Here is a 17,581-nt window from a genome sequence, read left to right as displayed (position 1 = left end):
GGCGTAGGCGGTGGCCCGGCGGCTTCAAGGAACCTCAAGTCCTAAGGGTGCTTCATCAGCTCAAGCCCTCGCGTCCACCTTCTCACACGGAAGAAACACGGTACGTGGTACGTTTTCCGTAAAAAGAAAACACGGTACGTGCGTCTGGTCTTTGGTTTGAGCCTGCATATCTTAAACCAGTTCTGCTCCCAACCCCCGCCCTTTTTTTTTTTTTTTTTTTTTTTTTTTTNAGGCTGGCAGGGGGCTGAACGCGGTGGGCTCGACGGCTGCCTGCTCGGTACAAGCTGGCGAGTGCGCATGCGCCCCTTCTGCCTGTGGCGTCCACGAGGCCGGGCCTGGAAGGTGCTTCCTTCCTGCGTTGACCCTTGGTGTCCCCAACGAGTCGATTTTCGTATGGCTATATTTGAGCAGCAGACTTCCGAGTTGATATTTGCCTAAGCCTAAGTGCGGCTTCTGGTCTTATTTCCCTTCTCCAAACAGCTTTTAGAATTATCTTAAAAACTGGAAAGATTTTCCAGCGCCTCCCTCACAGTGCCTGGATTAAAAGTGGTAAAAGTGGGGCTTGAGCAGACGCTCTTTTCTGTACCTGATATTTTTTCCCCTTATGTAGAGTTAAGTTAAGCTTTTTACAGCTGCAATAATTGCTCGTGTGAAAATAAAATTTTACAGCCATATACTGAAGTCCAGGAAGTAGAAGAAAATAAAAGGTGCTTTCTGTTTGGGCAGAAGCAAGGCTCCCATTACATATCTTAGCCAGGTTATTCAGTCACCCTAGGGAGCAAGACTGGCAGAATTGTTAAAAGTAACATCATAAGGGTATGAAACAGGTTCTTGAAAGAAGTTGACATTTTGTGGGGCTTGGAAAAATGAAGTGTTTTTTGATGGGCCCTATGATGAGGAATAGCAAGCCTGCAGGGTAGAATGAAAGTGCAAAACCTGATTAGAATAAGGCCTTGGGTAATGGGGAGATGAGATAAAGCTAGGAAGATAATTTGGGGCCATGTTAGGAATGATTTTTGTGATTCAGAAGTTTTGTTCTTAGAAATTGAGGGAAGGGAACTCCAGTCTCCCTTGGTTTGGGGGAACTCACTCCCTTGTCTGGATTGTTAAAATATATCCACAAAAGCTTTAGGAAAGTGAGTTTTCCAGGATCATTCTCCAAACCAGTAATTCTTAATCCTGGTAACCTTGTGGTGGGAGATGGGGGGATTAATGCTCTCTCAGCCTTACCTGTAGAGATTCCCAATCAGGAAGTATTGGGCAGGACCTGGTAGTCTGAATTGTTAACCAAGCAGGTAATTTTAAAGCACAACCAGTGCTTTACAGGCTTCTGAGTTTTGATATTTGATGACATTATGTACTGAAACAAAAGCCCTCTGAGGTGTTACTTCAGAAAGTACTGTCTCAGAGCTGGGCATTGTGGCAAGTGCCTGTACTCCCAGCTACTTAGGAGGCTCAGGAAGAGGATCACAAGTTTAAGAGCATCTTGGGCAAGTTAGCAAGTCCCTACCTCAAAATCCAAAAAAAGTTTGAGAATTTAGCTCATGATAAAGTGCCCCTGGGTTTAATCCCCAGTGCTACAGAGAGAGAGAAAACTATCTCACACATGGATAGTCGAAAAGGAGAAAGATTAAGGCTGGTTTTAGGGAGAGGGTAAGTGTGATTTCATGTCATTTGTCATGTTTTTCTCCTGAATTTATGGGTCAGGATCTGCTACTCTAGGACCTTCTTCTCTTTTTTTTTCCTCAGGGCTTTGGAATCATTTGCTAGGAGTCTTATCTCCTGTACTCCCAGGCCATAATGGCAGCCCGCCTAGTGAAACAATGCACATACCTCCTGAGAGAAGCCACTCGCTTATCCCCTGCTATGGCTCCAGTTAGTCGACTGAGACTTGCCAGGACAGCCCATAAGACTTTGACCTTCTCAGCCATCTCACACAGTTCCCACTCTCCAGGTTCCTTGACAGAGTTGGTAGAAAAGGATCAAGTGTTTACTCCTTACCCAGAGCGCCAAGAGATAGACCAGCTCATCGAGAAGGCCACCAGTCCACAGGAGCTCTTAGAGCTGGTTGGTGGTGATCAGAGCCTGCACCACAGTCATGCGGCCCTCATACTTATCCGCCTTTCTCATCTGCTATCCGAGAAGCCAGAAGACAAGGCCTTGCTCATACAGGATATTCGCTTTCAGCAACTTCTTCATCTAGTCAGTAGTCAGGTGGGTGCAAACATGTTGTTTGAGGGCTTAGAGGAAGGGACAGTAGCCAGAGGCACCAGTGATAGACAGCCCCCCCCCCCAAGCATCTTGTGGTGGTTCTTTTTCTAAATTTCAAGTACTTTTATGTGCTTTCTGCATTTATCCTTATAATAACCTTGGTAGGTATATATTTCTATCATCATTTTATAGACAGGCAACCAAACACACAGAAACAAGTATAGTAAACAAGCCTGATTCTTCTCATTTCCTTTAGTGCTTTCTCCCTTCACATATTGCATTGATTTACATTCCCAATTCAATTCCCAGTGTCTGGGTGCTGACTGGACACTACTGTTGAGGCTGGAGGAGATGCAATATAACCAATGGATGGCCCTAAAGTTTAAGCTGGGCCTCAGTGTAACCTAGCCACATTCATACTTTGAAAGGATGAGCACAGAGAAGAGACAAGGCCCATTTATGTGACTCTCAGGAGTAGCACCTTATTTCAGAAAACCAGTTTCTGCTCTATATAAGGAAAGGGCCCTTCACATAGTGCTTCCCTGGGCTCCATAGCAAAAAAAAAGAAATATAATTCCTATCTTCTCCAAACTGGCCATACATAATCTGCTGGAAAGGAGGTACTCAGGCACTGAAACCGTGTGCCCAGTTGTCATACATGATGAGGAAAGGGTTGTGCTGAATATTGAATATATGAAGCTGAAGGTTTTTAAATCATTATAATGCAGTATAGCTGGTTTTCCCATGAATTAGGACAGTATAACTAATTAGCACTTTTGTTTTAATTAGTTATGTACAGTGTGCTTGCACTGTGTGTACTGAGTTCAGGTACAAGCACACAGTCATAAGATTAATTCCATAGGTCCTTTCTTGTTCTGTAGTTTTAATTGTTACTTATTGAATGTTTTTCACACACTTGATTGAAACAAATCTTTTAACAAACTAAACATTGGAAAAATTGTAAGGCAGTAACAACATGGAAATAGATTGTTTGTACTGTAAATAGTAACAATGCTTGCTTTCAGAAAATTTTCCACAGGATACCAGAAAGATGCAGATACCTGGACCTTATGTGAGACTATAATGAAGTACTTTGTTCTTCTTCCCCAACCTTTCAGATTGCAGCTATTCTGTTCCTAGCTTACTTCATTTCATAGGTGGTTTATGTAACCCTTTCACAGGTAAAGAAATGAGCTAAGGAGTTGATGTGAAGACACTGAGCACAGGAAATGGTAGCCATGCTTGTTTTACCATCTTCCATGAGGATGAGGTCTGGACCTCATTGACCTTTTGACTCCTTAACTCTGTGAGACCTTGAGTCACTTCTTGCATGGGGCAGAGTTGGCCTCTTCAGAAATGAGATGGGCACCAGCAACAGAGGCAGAGGGAGCCCGTTTTCTGCTGGTGATCGGGTCAACTTATCTTTCCTAGGATACCTCGACATTTGAGAGTTGTCAAGGCATAGTGGTTACTGGGATTGGAGGGGTTTGGTTTGTTGGTTTGTTTAACTCACCTGTCTTAAGACTTTTCCTGTGAACCTTCATGTATCAGGGAATACCTGCCTCTGAGGTAATCAAGAGGCTCCCAGGCTTAAGTCACTCTACTAGAGGATATGGGGTAATGATACACTTGAGCCCTATCCCTGTTGTTTTTCAGGATGTCATTTCTTCCACTTATTACATTAATTAGAAACAAGTGATTACTATGTTGAAGTGAAGTTTTAAGGGTTGAAGTTTGGCATTGTAAGTAAAAGTAATGAGTTGTGGACAAGACTGACATTAGAAAGTCTAAAGTGCTGCCTTCTTTGCTATCAAATCAGACCCATACTTTCTAACCTTAGTCTCTCCCCCCCCCCCCACCCCACTTCCCCATACTAGGGATTGAACTCAGGCACTTGATCACTGAGTCATGTCCCAAGCCCATTTTGTATTTTATTTAGAGACTGGGTCTCACTGAGTTGCTTAGCTCCTCACTGTTGCTGAGGCTGGCTTTGAACTCATGATCCTCCTGTCAGCCTCCCGAGCCACTGGGATTAGAGGCATGTGCCGCCATGCCCAGCTCTGACCTTATTCTTGACATGCTCTGCTTACAGTTTGGATCTACAAGTCTGCACAGTACACAACAGGGGAGGTGGAACATGGTTTCTATTGAATCAGCCACATCAGGTCAGCTCTATGTTAGGGAAACTTAGAGAATTTCTCTTACCACTCAAAGAGTTCTTGCATGCAAACTACATTACCTATCTTGAACAGAAACTCTTGATTTATTAGTTTCAGGAAGCAAGCCCATCAGGGATAGGTGCCAGGCCCTGTTAGAGCAGGACAGGTGCTGTTCTCTGAAGAGTTTTAGTAAATATTCCTGGAATGGCAGCTACCACCCCAGACGCAGAATCTCTGGGGTGACATATGTGATTACCCTTTTCCTTTCTCTGTCCAGATAGCCACAGTCTGGCATGGGACTCTTGTGAAGCTGCTGCGGAGCTTATACATTTTGGCACTCCCCGGGACCTCTAAGGAACTGCAGTCAGTGGAGCAAGAGGTGCGCTGGCGCCTGCGGAGGCTCAAATACAAGCACCTGGTCTTCCTGGCTGAGTCATGCGCTGCCTCCATGCAAGAGCAGCATTCCAAAGAGCTGCTGGCTGAGTTGCTGGTGCACCTAGAGAGGCGCTGGACAGAGATTGAAGATGGCCGCACAGTTGTGGCCATCATGATGAAGGCAGGGCACCTTTCAGAGTCATTGATGAACCGCCTGGAAGACAAGGTATGGGAATGAGAGCATGCTGCCCCTGGCCTGCCTCCCTGGGGACTTTGGACTTGTGCACTGGGACAGGAGCCCTAGAAACTTCTGTCTCAGATGTCTCACAAGGAAGGACCAGAGGGTTCCAGAGAGCAGGTAGTTACTCTATGACATTAATTCAGCACCACCCACACACTACTCCTAATATAAGCTACTTCCTTTGATTGCATCTGTCTTTTTCCTATTTCTCCCACCTACATGATATTGAAAGGCATGAGAGATAGTTCCAGAAGTTAACACGGGTGTCCTGGGCCAGCCCTTGCACAATAGCCCAGCTTCTGGAAGAACTCTCCCAGAGGTGCTGTGTCCCCCACCCACTCTCTCCTTGCAGTCAAGTCAAATTCAGCTCCCATCTTCTCATGGTGGGGGCTGGCCCAGATGGCTGCTACAGCAAGTCACGCTGTTCATGGGCCCTGTGTCCCCTACTCTGGGACATGGGGATAAGTTTGGCTGCGGACATGATACTCTGGGTCCAGGAGTCCCTGAGGCAGGGGAGGAGGCAGGCCCTGCCTAGATGGGCCTGTGTTGAGTAGCTCAGGCCCAGTTGCTGTCTCACAGGGACTGCACTGGATGGGACCCCTGCCCCCAGCTCATCCCTGCCACCTCAGGCCATCAAGCTGACCCCTGCGCGACTGTGGTTGACAGTGCCTGGAGCTGGTGGAGCAGTTTGGCCCTGACGAGTTGCGGAAGGTGCTAATGACGCTGGCAGCTCAGAGCCGGCGGTCGGTGCCCTTGCTGCGGGCCATCTCCTACCACTTGGTACAGAAGCCCCTCCCGCTGACGAAAGGCATGCTTCTGGACCTGGCTTATGCCTACGGTGAGGAGGGTAGAAGCCCTGGCAAGGAGCCACCTGCAGCTTTGTCAAATTCAGTGCTTATTCTACCCATGATAGGCACTGGCCCAGAAGGCTGCCACAGAAACATTGTGACTCATGGGCCCTGTTCCCTTTGACTAGGCTCAGGGATAAATTTGGTCACAGACAACAAACCCCTAGACCTCAAGTGTGAACAAAGTGGCAGAGTGGGTAGTTGCTGGTTTCCCCAGCTAAGCCTTGTGATCTGCAAACTCAGGCAAACTCAGCTTCCACCAGACACAAGTGTCCCAGCGCCTGGCTGCTGACCTCCTGTCACTCATGCCCAACCTGACATCTGGTGAGGTAGCCCGGTGCACCAAGTCCTTCGCCTTCCTCAAGTGGCTCAACCTGCCCCTGTTTGAAGCCTTTGCCCAGGTGAGCTGGGGCCGACTTCAGGGCCCAAAGTCTGACCCAATTTAGAAACTGGCTCCTTAGGCCTCTGTTGGGAGACATTGTTTTAATTAGTGAAACAAAGCTAATCCAAAACATTCATTTTTAGGTGGTAAATTCAGATTTATTACTTTTTAGCAAATCTGGAACTAGATGTGTAGTGATAAAAAAAAGTATATATATTTGAGAGCTGTTAACTGTGTTGTTGATTGTTGTGGTTGCATTCATCTTGAGGCAGCAGTAGCAAGGAAAGCAGAGGGCGAGGCTGAGAATCCTTAACTCTTCCTAGTTACTGACTGCCCCAGATGGAATTGCAGGGAAAGATGCAGCCAGTCTAAACCAAGTGTTCCGATAGAGTATTTCTAAAGCCATCATCAGGGAGGTAGTTTCTAGATGTCCCTATCCTCTATGGACAGCTGCTGCTGGTTGGAGAAGGGTCTGGCCCTGTGTGAGTGGTGAGAGTTCGTTAGCCTGGGATAGGGTCCTCCAGCTGCCTCTGGAGGATTAGTCTTCACTCAGACTTCATCCTGTCCTTCTGCTGTCTCTGCATGGTTCAGCACATCTTGGACAGAGCCCAGAATGTTACCCTGCCTCACCTGTGCAGCATGCTTCTGGCTTTTGCCCGTTTGAACTTCCACCCAGAAAAAGAGGATCAATTCTTCAACCTGGTATGGGCTTCTACTCACTACCCATTAACCTCTCCCTGCCATCTCCTAGCTATTGGTTCTGAACTACCACTGGGTGAAAGGGGAGGGACCATGACCCCTGACACTGGGTGGGTTAGAAGAGGAATGGCATTCCAGGGACCTTTTGAAAATAGACACAAAATCTCATGTTGTCCTATGATGACTCCCTCGCTTCTTTCTCAGTGTACCACCTTTCAACACACTGCTGCTGATGCCCTCCGGGGCTTCAGTAGTCCTGTACAGAGATTCTGAGAAGGCTTGGCATTGGAAAGTTGGGGGTGGGGAGTGTCCTATGTGGACTAAGTGCACCAGCTATTGGGCAAAGGACTTTTTAGAAAGACCTGAGACGTCACAGAAACCACCAGACCAAGTTTGAGCCCAGGCTTCCTGGGACACTACTGGGGACTGTCTGATAAGCTCTGGTACCTCTGGCCAGGGTCCAGCTCTTGCTCCCAGTGGCCTTCCCTGGCTACAGTGTTATAGGTCAAGACAAGGTCATTGGCTGCTGTCTGCACTTGCATGTAGCAGTCCCTAGGCAAGGCCAACTTTCCCTGCCACACCCTGTCCTCATCCAGGTACATGAGAGGCTAGAATCTGCACTTGCAAGCCTGGAGCCAACCCTACAGGTGGACCTAGTGTGGGCACTCTGTGTGCTGCAGCAGGTGCAGGAGGTGGAGCTACAAGCTGTTCTCAATCCTGGATTTCACACAAGATTTCTAGGTGAGATATTTCCCCACCCATAACCTACTGCACTGCTGCAGCTGGGAGGCTGCCTGATTTGCCTACCTAGAGCTAGGTAAGAAATTGCAGTAATGATAGGAGGAAGCCAGAGCACACCTCCAGGGCTTCTCCATCATTCCCTGCAGGTGACCCAAAGACCTTAACTCTGCTGGCCCCAACCCAGAGCACTAGGTCCAAGGCTGGGTAGGGAGCCACTATCCTCCCATTTAGGTTCTCTCTCAACCTCCATATCTGTTCCTCCTGGCCCTAACCTACCTGCTTCTCATCCCCCAGAGGGCAAGTGTCTAAAGGACCAGAGCACCCTCCAGAAGCTGCTCCACATCAATGCCACCGCCCTGCTGGAGCACCCCGATTACAAGGGCCCCCTCCTGCCAGCTTCAGCCTTGGCCTCCAAGCCTTCTGCCCCTGACAAGAAGATGACCCCCTTACAAAAGGAACTACAGGAAACACTGAAGGTGCTGCTGGGAAGCTCTGAGCGGGGCTGCCTTGAGGTGGCCACTCGATACGGCTGGGTGCTGGGTAAGGGCTCTCTCAGCTGGCAAAGAGCCTGACTCTTCCCAACTCTTAGCAGTTAAAATTGTTCTAACCCTTCTCTGCTGCAAGGAGCATCCCACAGAATTGCAGTGCCCCCTACTCCCCTGTTTCCACATTGTAGGGATGGTTTCTGAGGGGGTGGTCTCTGAGGAGGTGACAGTCCCAGCAGACTCTCATCCACACTTCTTACCAGATGCTGAGGTACTATTGGATGCTGATGGCCAGTTTCTGCCCCTGAGGGACTTTGTTGCACCTCACCTTGCCCAGCCAGTTGGGAGCCAGCCACTGCCACTGGGGGCTAAAAGGTAGGTGGCCAGGAATCTCCAGTAAATACATCCACAGCTCTTGGGCTATATACACGGACCGGTCTCTCTCTTTCCTCCAAGGAGTTGAGAGCAGCCCTTATCAGTCATCCTTCTTCCTGCCAGGGTTGCTTTCCTGCGCTGGGAATTTCCCAACTTCAATAGCCGAAGCAAGGATTTGCTGGGCCGCTTTGTCCTGGCTCGCCGCCACATGCTGGCTGCAGGCTTCCTGTTGGTGGATGTGAGTACTGATTGGGAGTGTGGTCCCTTCTGTACAAGGAGAAGAGCCGGCCTACAGCTGGAAGGATATAGACAGATGCCTAGGCCACCAACCTCTCTCCCCTATCCCTGCCAAGTCTTAGAAGCTAGAGCTTGGCCCCTAGGGTACATCTGGAATGCCATCAAGCCTCCCATTTTAGCTTTGGAGGTGGGTAGGGCTGGGCATCTCATTTACAGATGAGGAAGTGAAGCTCAGAAGGCTACACAACTATTGAGAATCAGAGTGGGTACTGGAGCTGCTGTCTGCCTTTCTTGTCAGGGTTGGTTCTCAGAAAAGGTAAGACCCGCAGACCTGTCCAATGATGTTATTATGTGACTACATAGAGTTCCACTGCAGTCAGAACAGGAAAACACAGGCCCAGGCCTGGCTAGAGTACTGGAAAATCTTGACTGAAACTAGAAGATGCTGATAAAGAGCCAGAGAGTAAATGCGTGCTTTTAAGGACTGCCTACGGGTTCTATCATGTTTTCTTCTTTGGGCAGGTCATTTGGTTTTTCAAATAACCCTTTAAAATTCAGAAACTCATAGGGCTCTCTTCATTCACAACCTGTAGCTCCTTGGCCTCTTCCCTAAGGCCTTGGGGGCTGAGGAGTATGTATGCAGAGATGTCATTCACCAATACTAACCCAAGGGTAAGGGGTCAGTATGAAGGCAGCAGGTAGAACCAAGAGACATGAATGGTCCTCCAGCCCTTATGACCTGTTCCTTCTGCTTCCCTCCAGGTCCCATACTATGAATGGGTGGAACTCAAGTCTGAATGGCAGAAAGGTGCCTACCTCAAGGACAAGATGCGCAAAGCAGTAGCAGAGGAACTGGCTAAGTGACCTGTCCCCATCAGTCTGGACACTACATGCACACAGGCTGACTGCCCAGAGGCCCAGCAGTGAATGCTGGGTAGGCAAGAACTGGCACCGTTGAGGATGAACTGTCTCAGTGTATGACTTTTGGGGAGTGGCCTGTAGCTCCCAGGAATCTCATGGCTAATAAATTTTAAATTTGGTGTTCAGAACCAGGTGGTTTTCCAGGCTTTGTCCCTCTCCTCTCCTCCGCTACCTGCCTGCTTTGGAAGGCAAGAAATGGCTCTTCGGGGCTTGGCATAGAGCCCAGCAAAGGAGAGTTGACTTGAAAGACAGAACACCTAGGGCTCAGATCTCAGGTGTCTTTGCCTGCTGCCTGTCCCAGCTTCTTTTTGGGGACCCTTACTGTAGTGTGTGTGCATCCACATGTGCCTGCTTATTACTGCCTGGGGGCCTGTGACCAACCCCTGTGAACAGGTAGAGTCCTAGAATTAAGAATTTCCAGGGATAAGAAGCTTCCCAGAGGAAGTCAATTGAGTTTTTAGTGCATAGCTGGGCTTTTGACCCAGCCTGACTACCTGGGAGGCTCCCTGTCACCCCTTGTTACACACTTAGATAAGTGGAAGGTCCACTTGTGATGGCTTGTGGTGACAGGTGATGTGAGGGCTGGGTAGATACGTGGGAGGCCCTGACTGAAGCCTTATGCTACCGTTTTGGAAACCATCTGCCCAGATGGGGTCCTGAGGCATCCTCCTTTATGCTGAGAAGCACTAGGGTGTGTACCTTTCTACTAACAATAGAAACTCCCATTGGCAGAGCCAACCTGAAGAGGGTGTGGGTGGTGTGGGTCTCCTCTAGCCATTGGGTGAACCCACTCACCACTTCTCCCCACCTCAACCCATTCCATCAAAGAAAATAAGTATTTGTCCTGTCCACCACTTGGGGCCACTGGTTTTTATTTTGAGGTAATTGGGGCACCATATAGTTATTAAGAAACACTCAGATGTTTCCCTCTAATAGAACTGGATGACAAGGGCCTACTGTAATACTGACATAAGCAGAAGTCAGGCTAGCTGTTCTCATCATCACATTGGCCATAGGACAACTCTTGTCCTCAACCATCTGCAACCATGAGCCTTTATTACTACTCTTTTGTCATCCTAAGAATGCTACCCCTAGCCAGGTGAGATGGCACACACCTGTAATCCCAGTGGATTGGAGAGGCTGAGGCAGGAGGATCACAAAGCCATCCCCTAAAGGGGATCACACAATTTTGACTTAGATTTAGAGAAATATGAATTCTCAAGATTTCATTCATATCATTGCATATGCTGATAACTCATTTCTTTGTGTTGCTTAGAGCTGTGCAGCTCTTTTTTTTTTTTCTTTTTTTTTTTTTTCTGTTGTTGTTGTTAGATGAACACAATACCTTTATTTATTTTTATGTGGTGTTGAAGTTTGAACCCAGTGTCTCAACATGTGCTAGGCAAACACTCTTCCACTGACCACAACCCCAGCCCCAGAGCTGTGTAGCTCTATATCCCATGATATGGCTTGACCACAACATTTACTCACATACCCGTATAGGTCTTGGAAACTTTTTCAGTTATTTTCCTAAGAGTGTTAATAGTTTATATTTTACTTTTAATTCCATGATCCGTTTTGAGGATGTACTGAAGTTTTCTCCAAATGGAGAAACTTAATTTGCACAATTTTTGTGAGTCTTAAATTGTTTTGTTGTTGTCGATTTGGTATCAGGGATGGAACTCGAGGGTCACTCAACCACTGAGCCACATCCCCAGCCCTATTTTGTATGTTATTTAGAGACAGAGTCTCACCAAGTTGCCTTAGCGCCTCACTTTTGCAGAGGCTGACTTTGAACTCGCAAACCTCCTAACTCAGCTCCCAAATTGAGAAGTTTTTGTTACCTCTCGATTTCCAACTACTCAGGACCATTTGTTGAAAAAGCCATCTAGGCATGGTGGTGTATACCTGTAATCACAGCAGCTGAGGGGGTGGGGTTGAGGCAGGAGGATCACAAGTTTGAAGCTAATGTTGACAACTTGCAAGACCCTGTGTCAAAGTTTAGTGAAGGGCTGGGAATGTATGTAGCTCAGTTATAGAGCACTTGCCTACCATGTGTAATTCCTGAGTTCAACCCCTAGTACCACAAAAAAAAAAAAAAAAAAAAAAGACTATCCTCTCCCATTGACATGTTTTTCCACTTCAAAAAGTCAGTTGGGGTGGTGGCTCAGTGGTAGAGTGCTTGCCTAGCATGTGTGAGGCACTGGGTTTGAGTCTCAGCACCACATTTAATAAGCAAAAGTAAAGCTCTATCAGCACCTAAACAAAGTTTAATTAAAAAAAAAAAAGTCATTTGGGCGTCCGGCAAAGCGGGCAGTGAGTTCAAAGCCAGCCACAGCAAAAAAACGAGGCACTAAGCAACTAAGTGAGACCTTATCTCTAAATAAAAAACAAAATAGGGCTAGGGATATGGCTCAGTGTTTGAGTGCCCCTGAGTTCAATCCCTGGTAACCCCCCAAAAAAGTCAACTGAGGGACACAGCTCTGGGGCCCCTTCGTTTTGGAGAAGTCCATCTCTGTTCTATCCTTTAAATATCCTTTCTACACTTGCCTCAGCGTTTCTCAGGTGTTCAATCTTCCCATCAGGGAAATGGGATTTGGCCCTCATTCTCATCTCCAGTCCCACCGAGATCATCATTGAGAAGCACCCACCTCTCAGATGACTTTACAACCTGTTACTTCTAAATACGACTTGCTATGAACCTGTCTACTGATCCAAAACATTCCTAAAAGGGTAACCCAAACTGCTTGCTCCACATCACCCCTTCTCAGCTCAAAGCAACCAGGGTAGTCATCATCCATTTTCCCTTACCAGCAGTAAGGGTTCCCTTCTGTGGGTGGGAGGACAGTCAGTGTACATAATGAATGATTGGGTCAGAAAAGAGGGTGTTGCTGATTCAAGAGGTAATAAATGCTAATGTTAATTCCCTCCTGCAGCCTATTATGAAGTTACCTGCCTCCAAGAAATCGTTCCTCCCTGCAAGGGATTGCTAAAGAATGCCCCCTGGGTTGCTCTTTTCCTGCAGGTACCCTCTTGGCAGCTACATATTCCTGCCCTTAGATCACTCCACCTTTTGGCCCACCTTTTGGTCACTAGTCAAGTAGGCAGGTTGGAGGGAGGAGAAAGTGTGAGAACAAAGGAAATCTAAAATGTGTAAAAAGGGCAGGATAGCCCCACTTCCTCAGACATACAGCTCTGGGGCCCCTTAAGAGAAATCTATTTCTGTTCTATCCTTAAAATAAATCTTTCTTTCTATTAAAAAAAAAAAAAAGTCAATTGGGACCAGGAATGTGGTGCACACCTGTAATATCAGCAACTAGGGAGGTTAAGGCAGGAGGATTGCAAGTTTGAGGCCAGCTCAGCAACTTAGCCAGACCTTGTTTGAGGTTAAAAAAAAAAAAGAGAGAGTGAAGGATGTAGTTCAGTGGTAGAATGCCCCTTGGCTCAATCCCTAGTACTGGAGGGGGGGGGAGTCAATTTGGCACATTTGTGTATGTTTGTTGCTGAGTTTTTGTGCTGTTGATCTGTTACCTGCATCATCACGTGTTCTTGATTACTGTAGCTGTAAAATAGGCCTTGATTGGGTAGAGTGAATGAGCCCTTTGATTACATTTTTAAAGCTTGTTTTAGCCCTACTATATCCTAAGCCTTTCTATCAAGTTTTTGTTCTGTTTTACAGTGCTGGAGATCAAATCCAAGCCTTACACAAGCCTTACTTATGCTAGACAAGTACTCTGCCACCAAGCCACATCTCCAACCCCAGTCCTTCAAGTTTTTGAATAAGTTTGTCTATGTCCACAGAATAAATAAGTGAATAAAAAAGGCCAGGAATGGTGGCACATGTCTGTAATCTAAGTGGATTGGAAGGCTGAGGCAGGAGGATCAGGAGTTCAAAGCCAGCCTCAGCAAAAGCAAGGTACTAAGCAACTCAGTGAGACCCTGTCTCTAAATAAAATACAAATGGGCTGGCGATGTGGCTCAGTAATCCAATGCCTCTAAGTTCAATACCCAGTACCTCCCCCTGAAAAAAATACTGTACTGAGATTTTAATAGAAATTGCATTAAACCTATAGATCAATTTGGGAAGACGCAACATCTTGACTACTGAACATCTTGTGTCTCTTTATTTAAGTCTTTGATTCATTTTATCAATGTCATTCAGTTTTTGTTTTGTTAAATGTATACCTAAGCCTGGTATGTTGGGGCACGTCTATAATGTCTGTGACGGGAGCCTATGGCAGGAGGATCCCAAGTTCAAAAACAGTCTCAATAACTTAAATCTCAAGATAAAACATAGAAAGGGCTGAGGATATAGCTCTGTAGTAAAGTACCCCTGAGTTCAATCCCCAGTACAAAAAAAAAAGCATACTTAAGTACTGCATGTTTTTTAGAGTGATTGTAAATGCTATTGTGTTCTTGTTTATTTGTTCTTATGTTCACTATTAGTGTAGAAATTGGATTGATTTTTATGTGAACTTCCTGATTTTATGAATTTTTATTTTTGGTGCTGCAGATCTCAGGGCCTTGTATATGGTAGGGAATTGTTCTACCTCTGAGCTATATTCCCAGTCCTATGCATTTTTTATTTCCTTAGGAAGCCAGAATTAGACAGGCAGATAGGCAAGGGTCATCCAGAGAATGGAGGAATTGAAATGTTAATTCCTTCCTTGAGCCTTTCCTCCACCCTATCAAGATAACCTGCCCCTTGGGCTGGGGTTGTGGCTCAGTGTTAGAGCACTTGTCTCCCATGCAGTGAGGCTCTGGGTTTGATCCTCAGCACCACATAAATAAAATAAAGGTATTGTGCCCATCTACAACTAAAAAAAAAAAAGATAAACTGCCCCTGCTCCAACCTGTTGCTAAAGTAACCTGACCCAGGAATTGTACCTTGTTACCTACCTCTTTTTAAATGAACCCTGCTTTATATGCTTCCCTAATGTTCAACATGTGAGGGAGCAGAATTCGTCACCAGTAACCAGTGGTATCATTCATATTTCCTATATATAAAGTCATATCTTTTGCAAATAAGGATATTATGTCTTCTATATACCTTTTATTTTAACAACTTTATTAAATAATATTTGTTTTTTGCTAAATTATATAATAATAATGAATGTTAAATATTAGTGATTAATGTTCTCATTCACTTGCCTACTTCAAATGAATAATTCAATGTTTTTCAGTCTCTTCACAAATATGTACAACTCTCACCACAATCAATTTTTGAATATTTTTGTCACTTCATAAACAAACTGTGTACCTTTTAACTTACTTCCCTAATATGCTCACCTGCTACCTACAGCCTTAAGCCAACACTAATCTTTTTGACTCTAGATTTCCCTCTCCTGAACTTTAATATGAATGGAATCTTACAGGATGTGGCATTTTGTGACTGACTTCTTTCATTTAGCATAATGTTTATTTACATAGTTTGGTGTTTTAACATATAGCAGCATTCATTTATTTTATAACCAAATAATAGTCCATTTATAGTTTTTACACTTAGCTTTTTGTATCTGTGGGTTCTGCATCTATAGATTCAACTAACCACAAAATGAATTAGAAAAGCATTGCATTTGTACTGCACATATATAGACTTTTTCTTGTCATTATATATTCGCCCAAAAACATATAACAACTATTTACATACATTAACTTTGTATTAGATGTTATAAGTGATCAAGAGATGATTTAAAGTATATGGGAGGATGCACACAGGTTACATATGCAAATATTACCATTTTAAGCAAGGGATATGAGCATTCAAAAATGTGGTATTCTCAGTCCTGTGTTGCCGAAAGCTTGGTCCTTGTTCCCAATGCCAATACAATAATGAGGACATGGTTTTGAGAAAAAGGAAAAATAAGGCTTATTGCTTTCCCAGCAAAGGAGAAACACAGGGGACTCCAGTGCCAAAGACTGATTCTGCCCATTAGCAGGAAAAGGAGGGTTTTTAAAGAGGTAACTCAAAGAAAATGAGATTAAGGAGGAGAGATCAGGAAAGAGAAGATCAGGAAGGAGTAGGTTATGGAAAAGAAGATCAATGAGGAGGTCAGAGAGAAGGTTGAGAAAAAGAAAAAAAATGTACATTTCAAAGCCACAAGGGATATAGTCAAAGCATCAAGTGAACCCCTGTTACACTGAAACCAATCCCCTGATGCAGGGACAACTGTAAGACATTTTGCTTACCCATTCATCCACTGATGGACCTTTGGGTTGTGTCCACCTGTTGGTGCTGTATTTGTGTGCAAGTTTGTGTGTGGATGTGTCTTCCTCTTTACTGCAGATATACTTAGGAGTGGAATTGTTGAGTTTATGGTAACTATGTTTAATCTTTTAAGAAAATGCCAATCTGTTCTCTGAAGGAGCAGTACCCATTTTACATTCCCACTAACAATGTATGAGATTCAAGTTTCTCCATAGTCGCAACACTGGTAACCTGACTTTATTCTAGCCATGTTCATTTTGACTTTTTTTTTTTTTTGTACCAGGGGATTGAACCCAGGGCCTCGCACATGCTAGGTGAGTGCTCTACTGCTGAGCCACACCCCCAGGTCCCTGAGGTTGTCTTTGAACTCATGATTCTCCTGTTTCCGCTGGAATTACAGGCATGCACCACCGCACCCGGCTTGCATATCTTTTTTAGAGAAATACCTATTCAGGTTATTTTCCCATTTTTAATGTTAGTTTGTCTTTTAGTTTTTTTGTTGTTAAATTCTTTATCAAACATATGAATTCTGCTGGCTGCAGTAGCCACACCTGTAATCCCAGAAATTATGGAAGCTAAGGTGGGAGGATTGCAAATTCAAGGCCAACCTTAGCAATTTAGCAAAGACCTAAACAACTTGGTGAGATTCTGTCTCAAATAATAAAAAATCTGGGAGCAGTGGCACATGCCCATAATCTCAGCAGCTCAGGAGACTGAGGCAGGAAGATGGCATGTTCAAAGCCAGCCTCAGCAATTTAATGAGGCCATAAGCAAGTTATCGAGACTCTGTCTCAAAGTAAAAAAATAAAAAAGGTTTGGGATGTGGCTCAGTGGTAAAGCACTCCTGGGTTATGTCCCCAGTGCTTGTGTGTGTGTGTGTGTGTGTGTGTGTGGGTGTATGTGCATGTGAGCGCACTTGCGTGCATGTGTTAATCCATGTATATATACAAAAGAAAAAAAAAATATATATATATATATATATGAGTTCCAGATATTTTCTCCCATTCTTTGAGTTTATAATTTTCACTTTCTTGATGACACCCTTTGAGACTCAAAAGTTTTAAATTTTGTCATTGTTTTGGATTGTTTTCATTTGGTTGGGTGTTTGTTATTTTTGTTGTTTTTCTTGTTGTTGGGGCAGGGAGGTTGGTGCCAAGACTGGAACCCAGAGCCTATGCATACTAGGCAAGTGCTCAGCCATATCATATCCCCAACCCCAAAAGTTTTGAATTTTGAAATAGTCCAACTTGTCTTTTTTCTTAGGCTGCTTGTACTTTGTCATTTTTAAGAATTCCTTAGTGAATCCAAAGTCACAAATACTTACCCTTGTGCTTTTTTTCTAAGAGTTTTATAATTTTCACTCTTATCTTTTGTTCCTTTATGATTTTGAGTTAATTTTATATATGATATAAAGTGTCAACTTCATTTTTTTGGATGAAATTACTTAGTTGTCCCAGAACCAAGTGTTGTTATTCTTTCCCTTGCTAAATGGTCTTAGCATCCTTGTCAAAAATCAGTTGACCATGGATATATAGGTTTATTTCTGGAATGTCAGTTTTCTTCCATTGATCTATATATCCTCTTGCCAATGGTATATTGTCTTTTGATTACTACTGTTTCATAGTTATATTTTGAATTTTTCTCCATGGATTATTTTGGTTGGCTCTTCTGGGTCTCTTGCAATTCATGAGAACTTTAG

General features: G+C 44.8%; 1 protein-coding gene and 2 non-coding genes across 5 annotated transcripts; all 3 read left to right on the top strand.

Annotated features, from left to right (window-relative positions):
- Positions 1-281: 281 nt before the first annotated feature.
- Positions 282-9,802, top strand: Tbrg4 (transforming growth factor beta regulator 4). 3 transcript variants are annotated; one of them, XM_048786563.1, is made up of 11 exons: positions 1,109-1,653; positions 1,750-2,214; positions 4,648-4,971; positions 5,653-5,824; positions 6,078-6,235; positions 6,808-6,918; positions 7,512-7,656; positions 7,951-8,196; positions 8,405-8,516; positions 8,640-8,754; positions 9,516-9,802. In XM_048786563.1, exons 2-11 carry the CDS (start codon positions 1,801-1,803, stop codon positions 9,615-9,617), a joined length of 1,899 nt encoding a protein of 632 aa, XP_048642520.1. In that variant the 5' UTR covers positions 1,109-1,653; positions 1,750-1,800; the 3' UTR covers positions 9,618-9,802. The 3 variants fall into 3 exon arrangements, 2 of the variants coding, with proteins under 2 accessions (XP_048642520.1, XP_048642521.1); XR_007341744.1 differs by lacking the exon at positions 9,516-9,802 and having other exon boundaries at positions 282-1,653; positions 7,951-8,132; XM_048786564.1 differs by lacking the exons at positions 1,109-1,653; positions 1,750-2,214 and having other exon boundaries at positions 4,809-4,971; positions 5,566-5,824.
- LOC125611578 lies at positions 5,334-5,469 on the top strand. Its single transcript, XR_007341787.1, has one exon. It is a non-coding gene; the product is annotated as a small nucleolar RNA SNORA5 (small nucleolar RNA).
- On the top strand, positions 5,859-5,992 carry LOC125611576. The gene has a single exon (XR_007341785.1). It is a non-coding gene; the product is annotated as a small nucleolar RNA SNORA5 (small nucleolar RNA).
- Positions 9,803-17,581: the final 7,779 nt, after the last annotated feature.

This window comes from Marmota marmota, unplaced genomic scaffold, assembly GCF_001458135.2.
Source record: "Marmota marmota marmota unplaced genomic scaffold, marMar, whole genome shotgun sequence".
NCBI classification, from domain to species: domain Eukaryota; kingdom Metazoa; phylum Chordata; class Mammalia; order Rodentia; family Sciuridae; genus Marmota; species Marmota marmota.
This window is presented reverse-complemented; position numbering and strand designations above follow the sequence as displayed.

Excerpts from the sequence above, each read along its gene's own strand:
- Tbrg4 (XM_048786563.1), top strand. The coding sequence starts at position 1,801 with ATGGCAGCCCGCCTAGTGAAACAATGCACATACCTCCTGAGAGAAGCC. Across the intron at positions 6,236-6,807 it reads TGTTTGAAGCCTTTGCCCAG|CACATCTTGGACAGAGCCCA; the intron begins GTGAGCTGGGGC and ends TGCATGGTTCAG. Across the intron at positions 8,517-8,639 it reads CTGCCACTGGGGGCTAAAAG|GGTTGCTTTCCTGCGCTGGG; the intron begins GTAGGTGGCCAG and ends TCTTCCTGCCAG.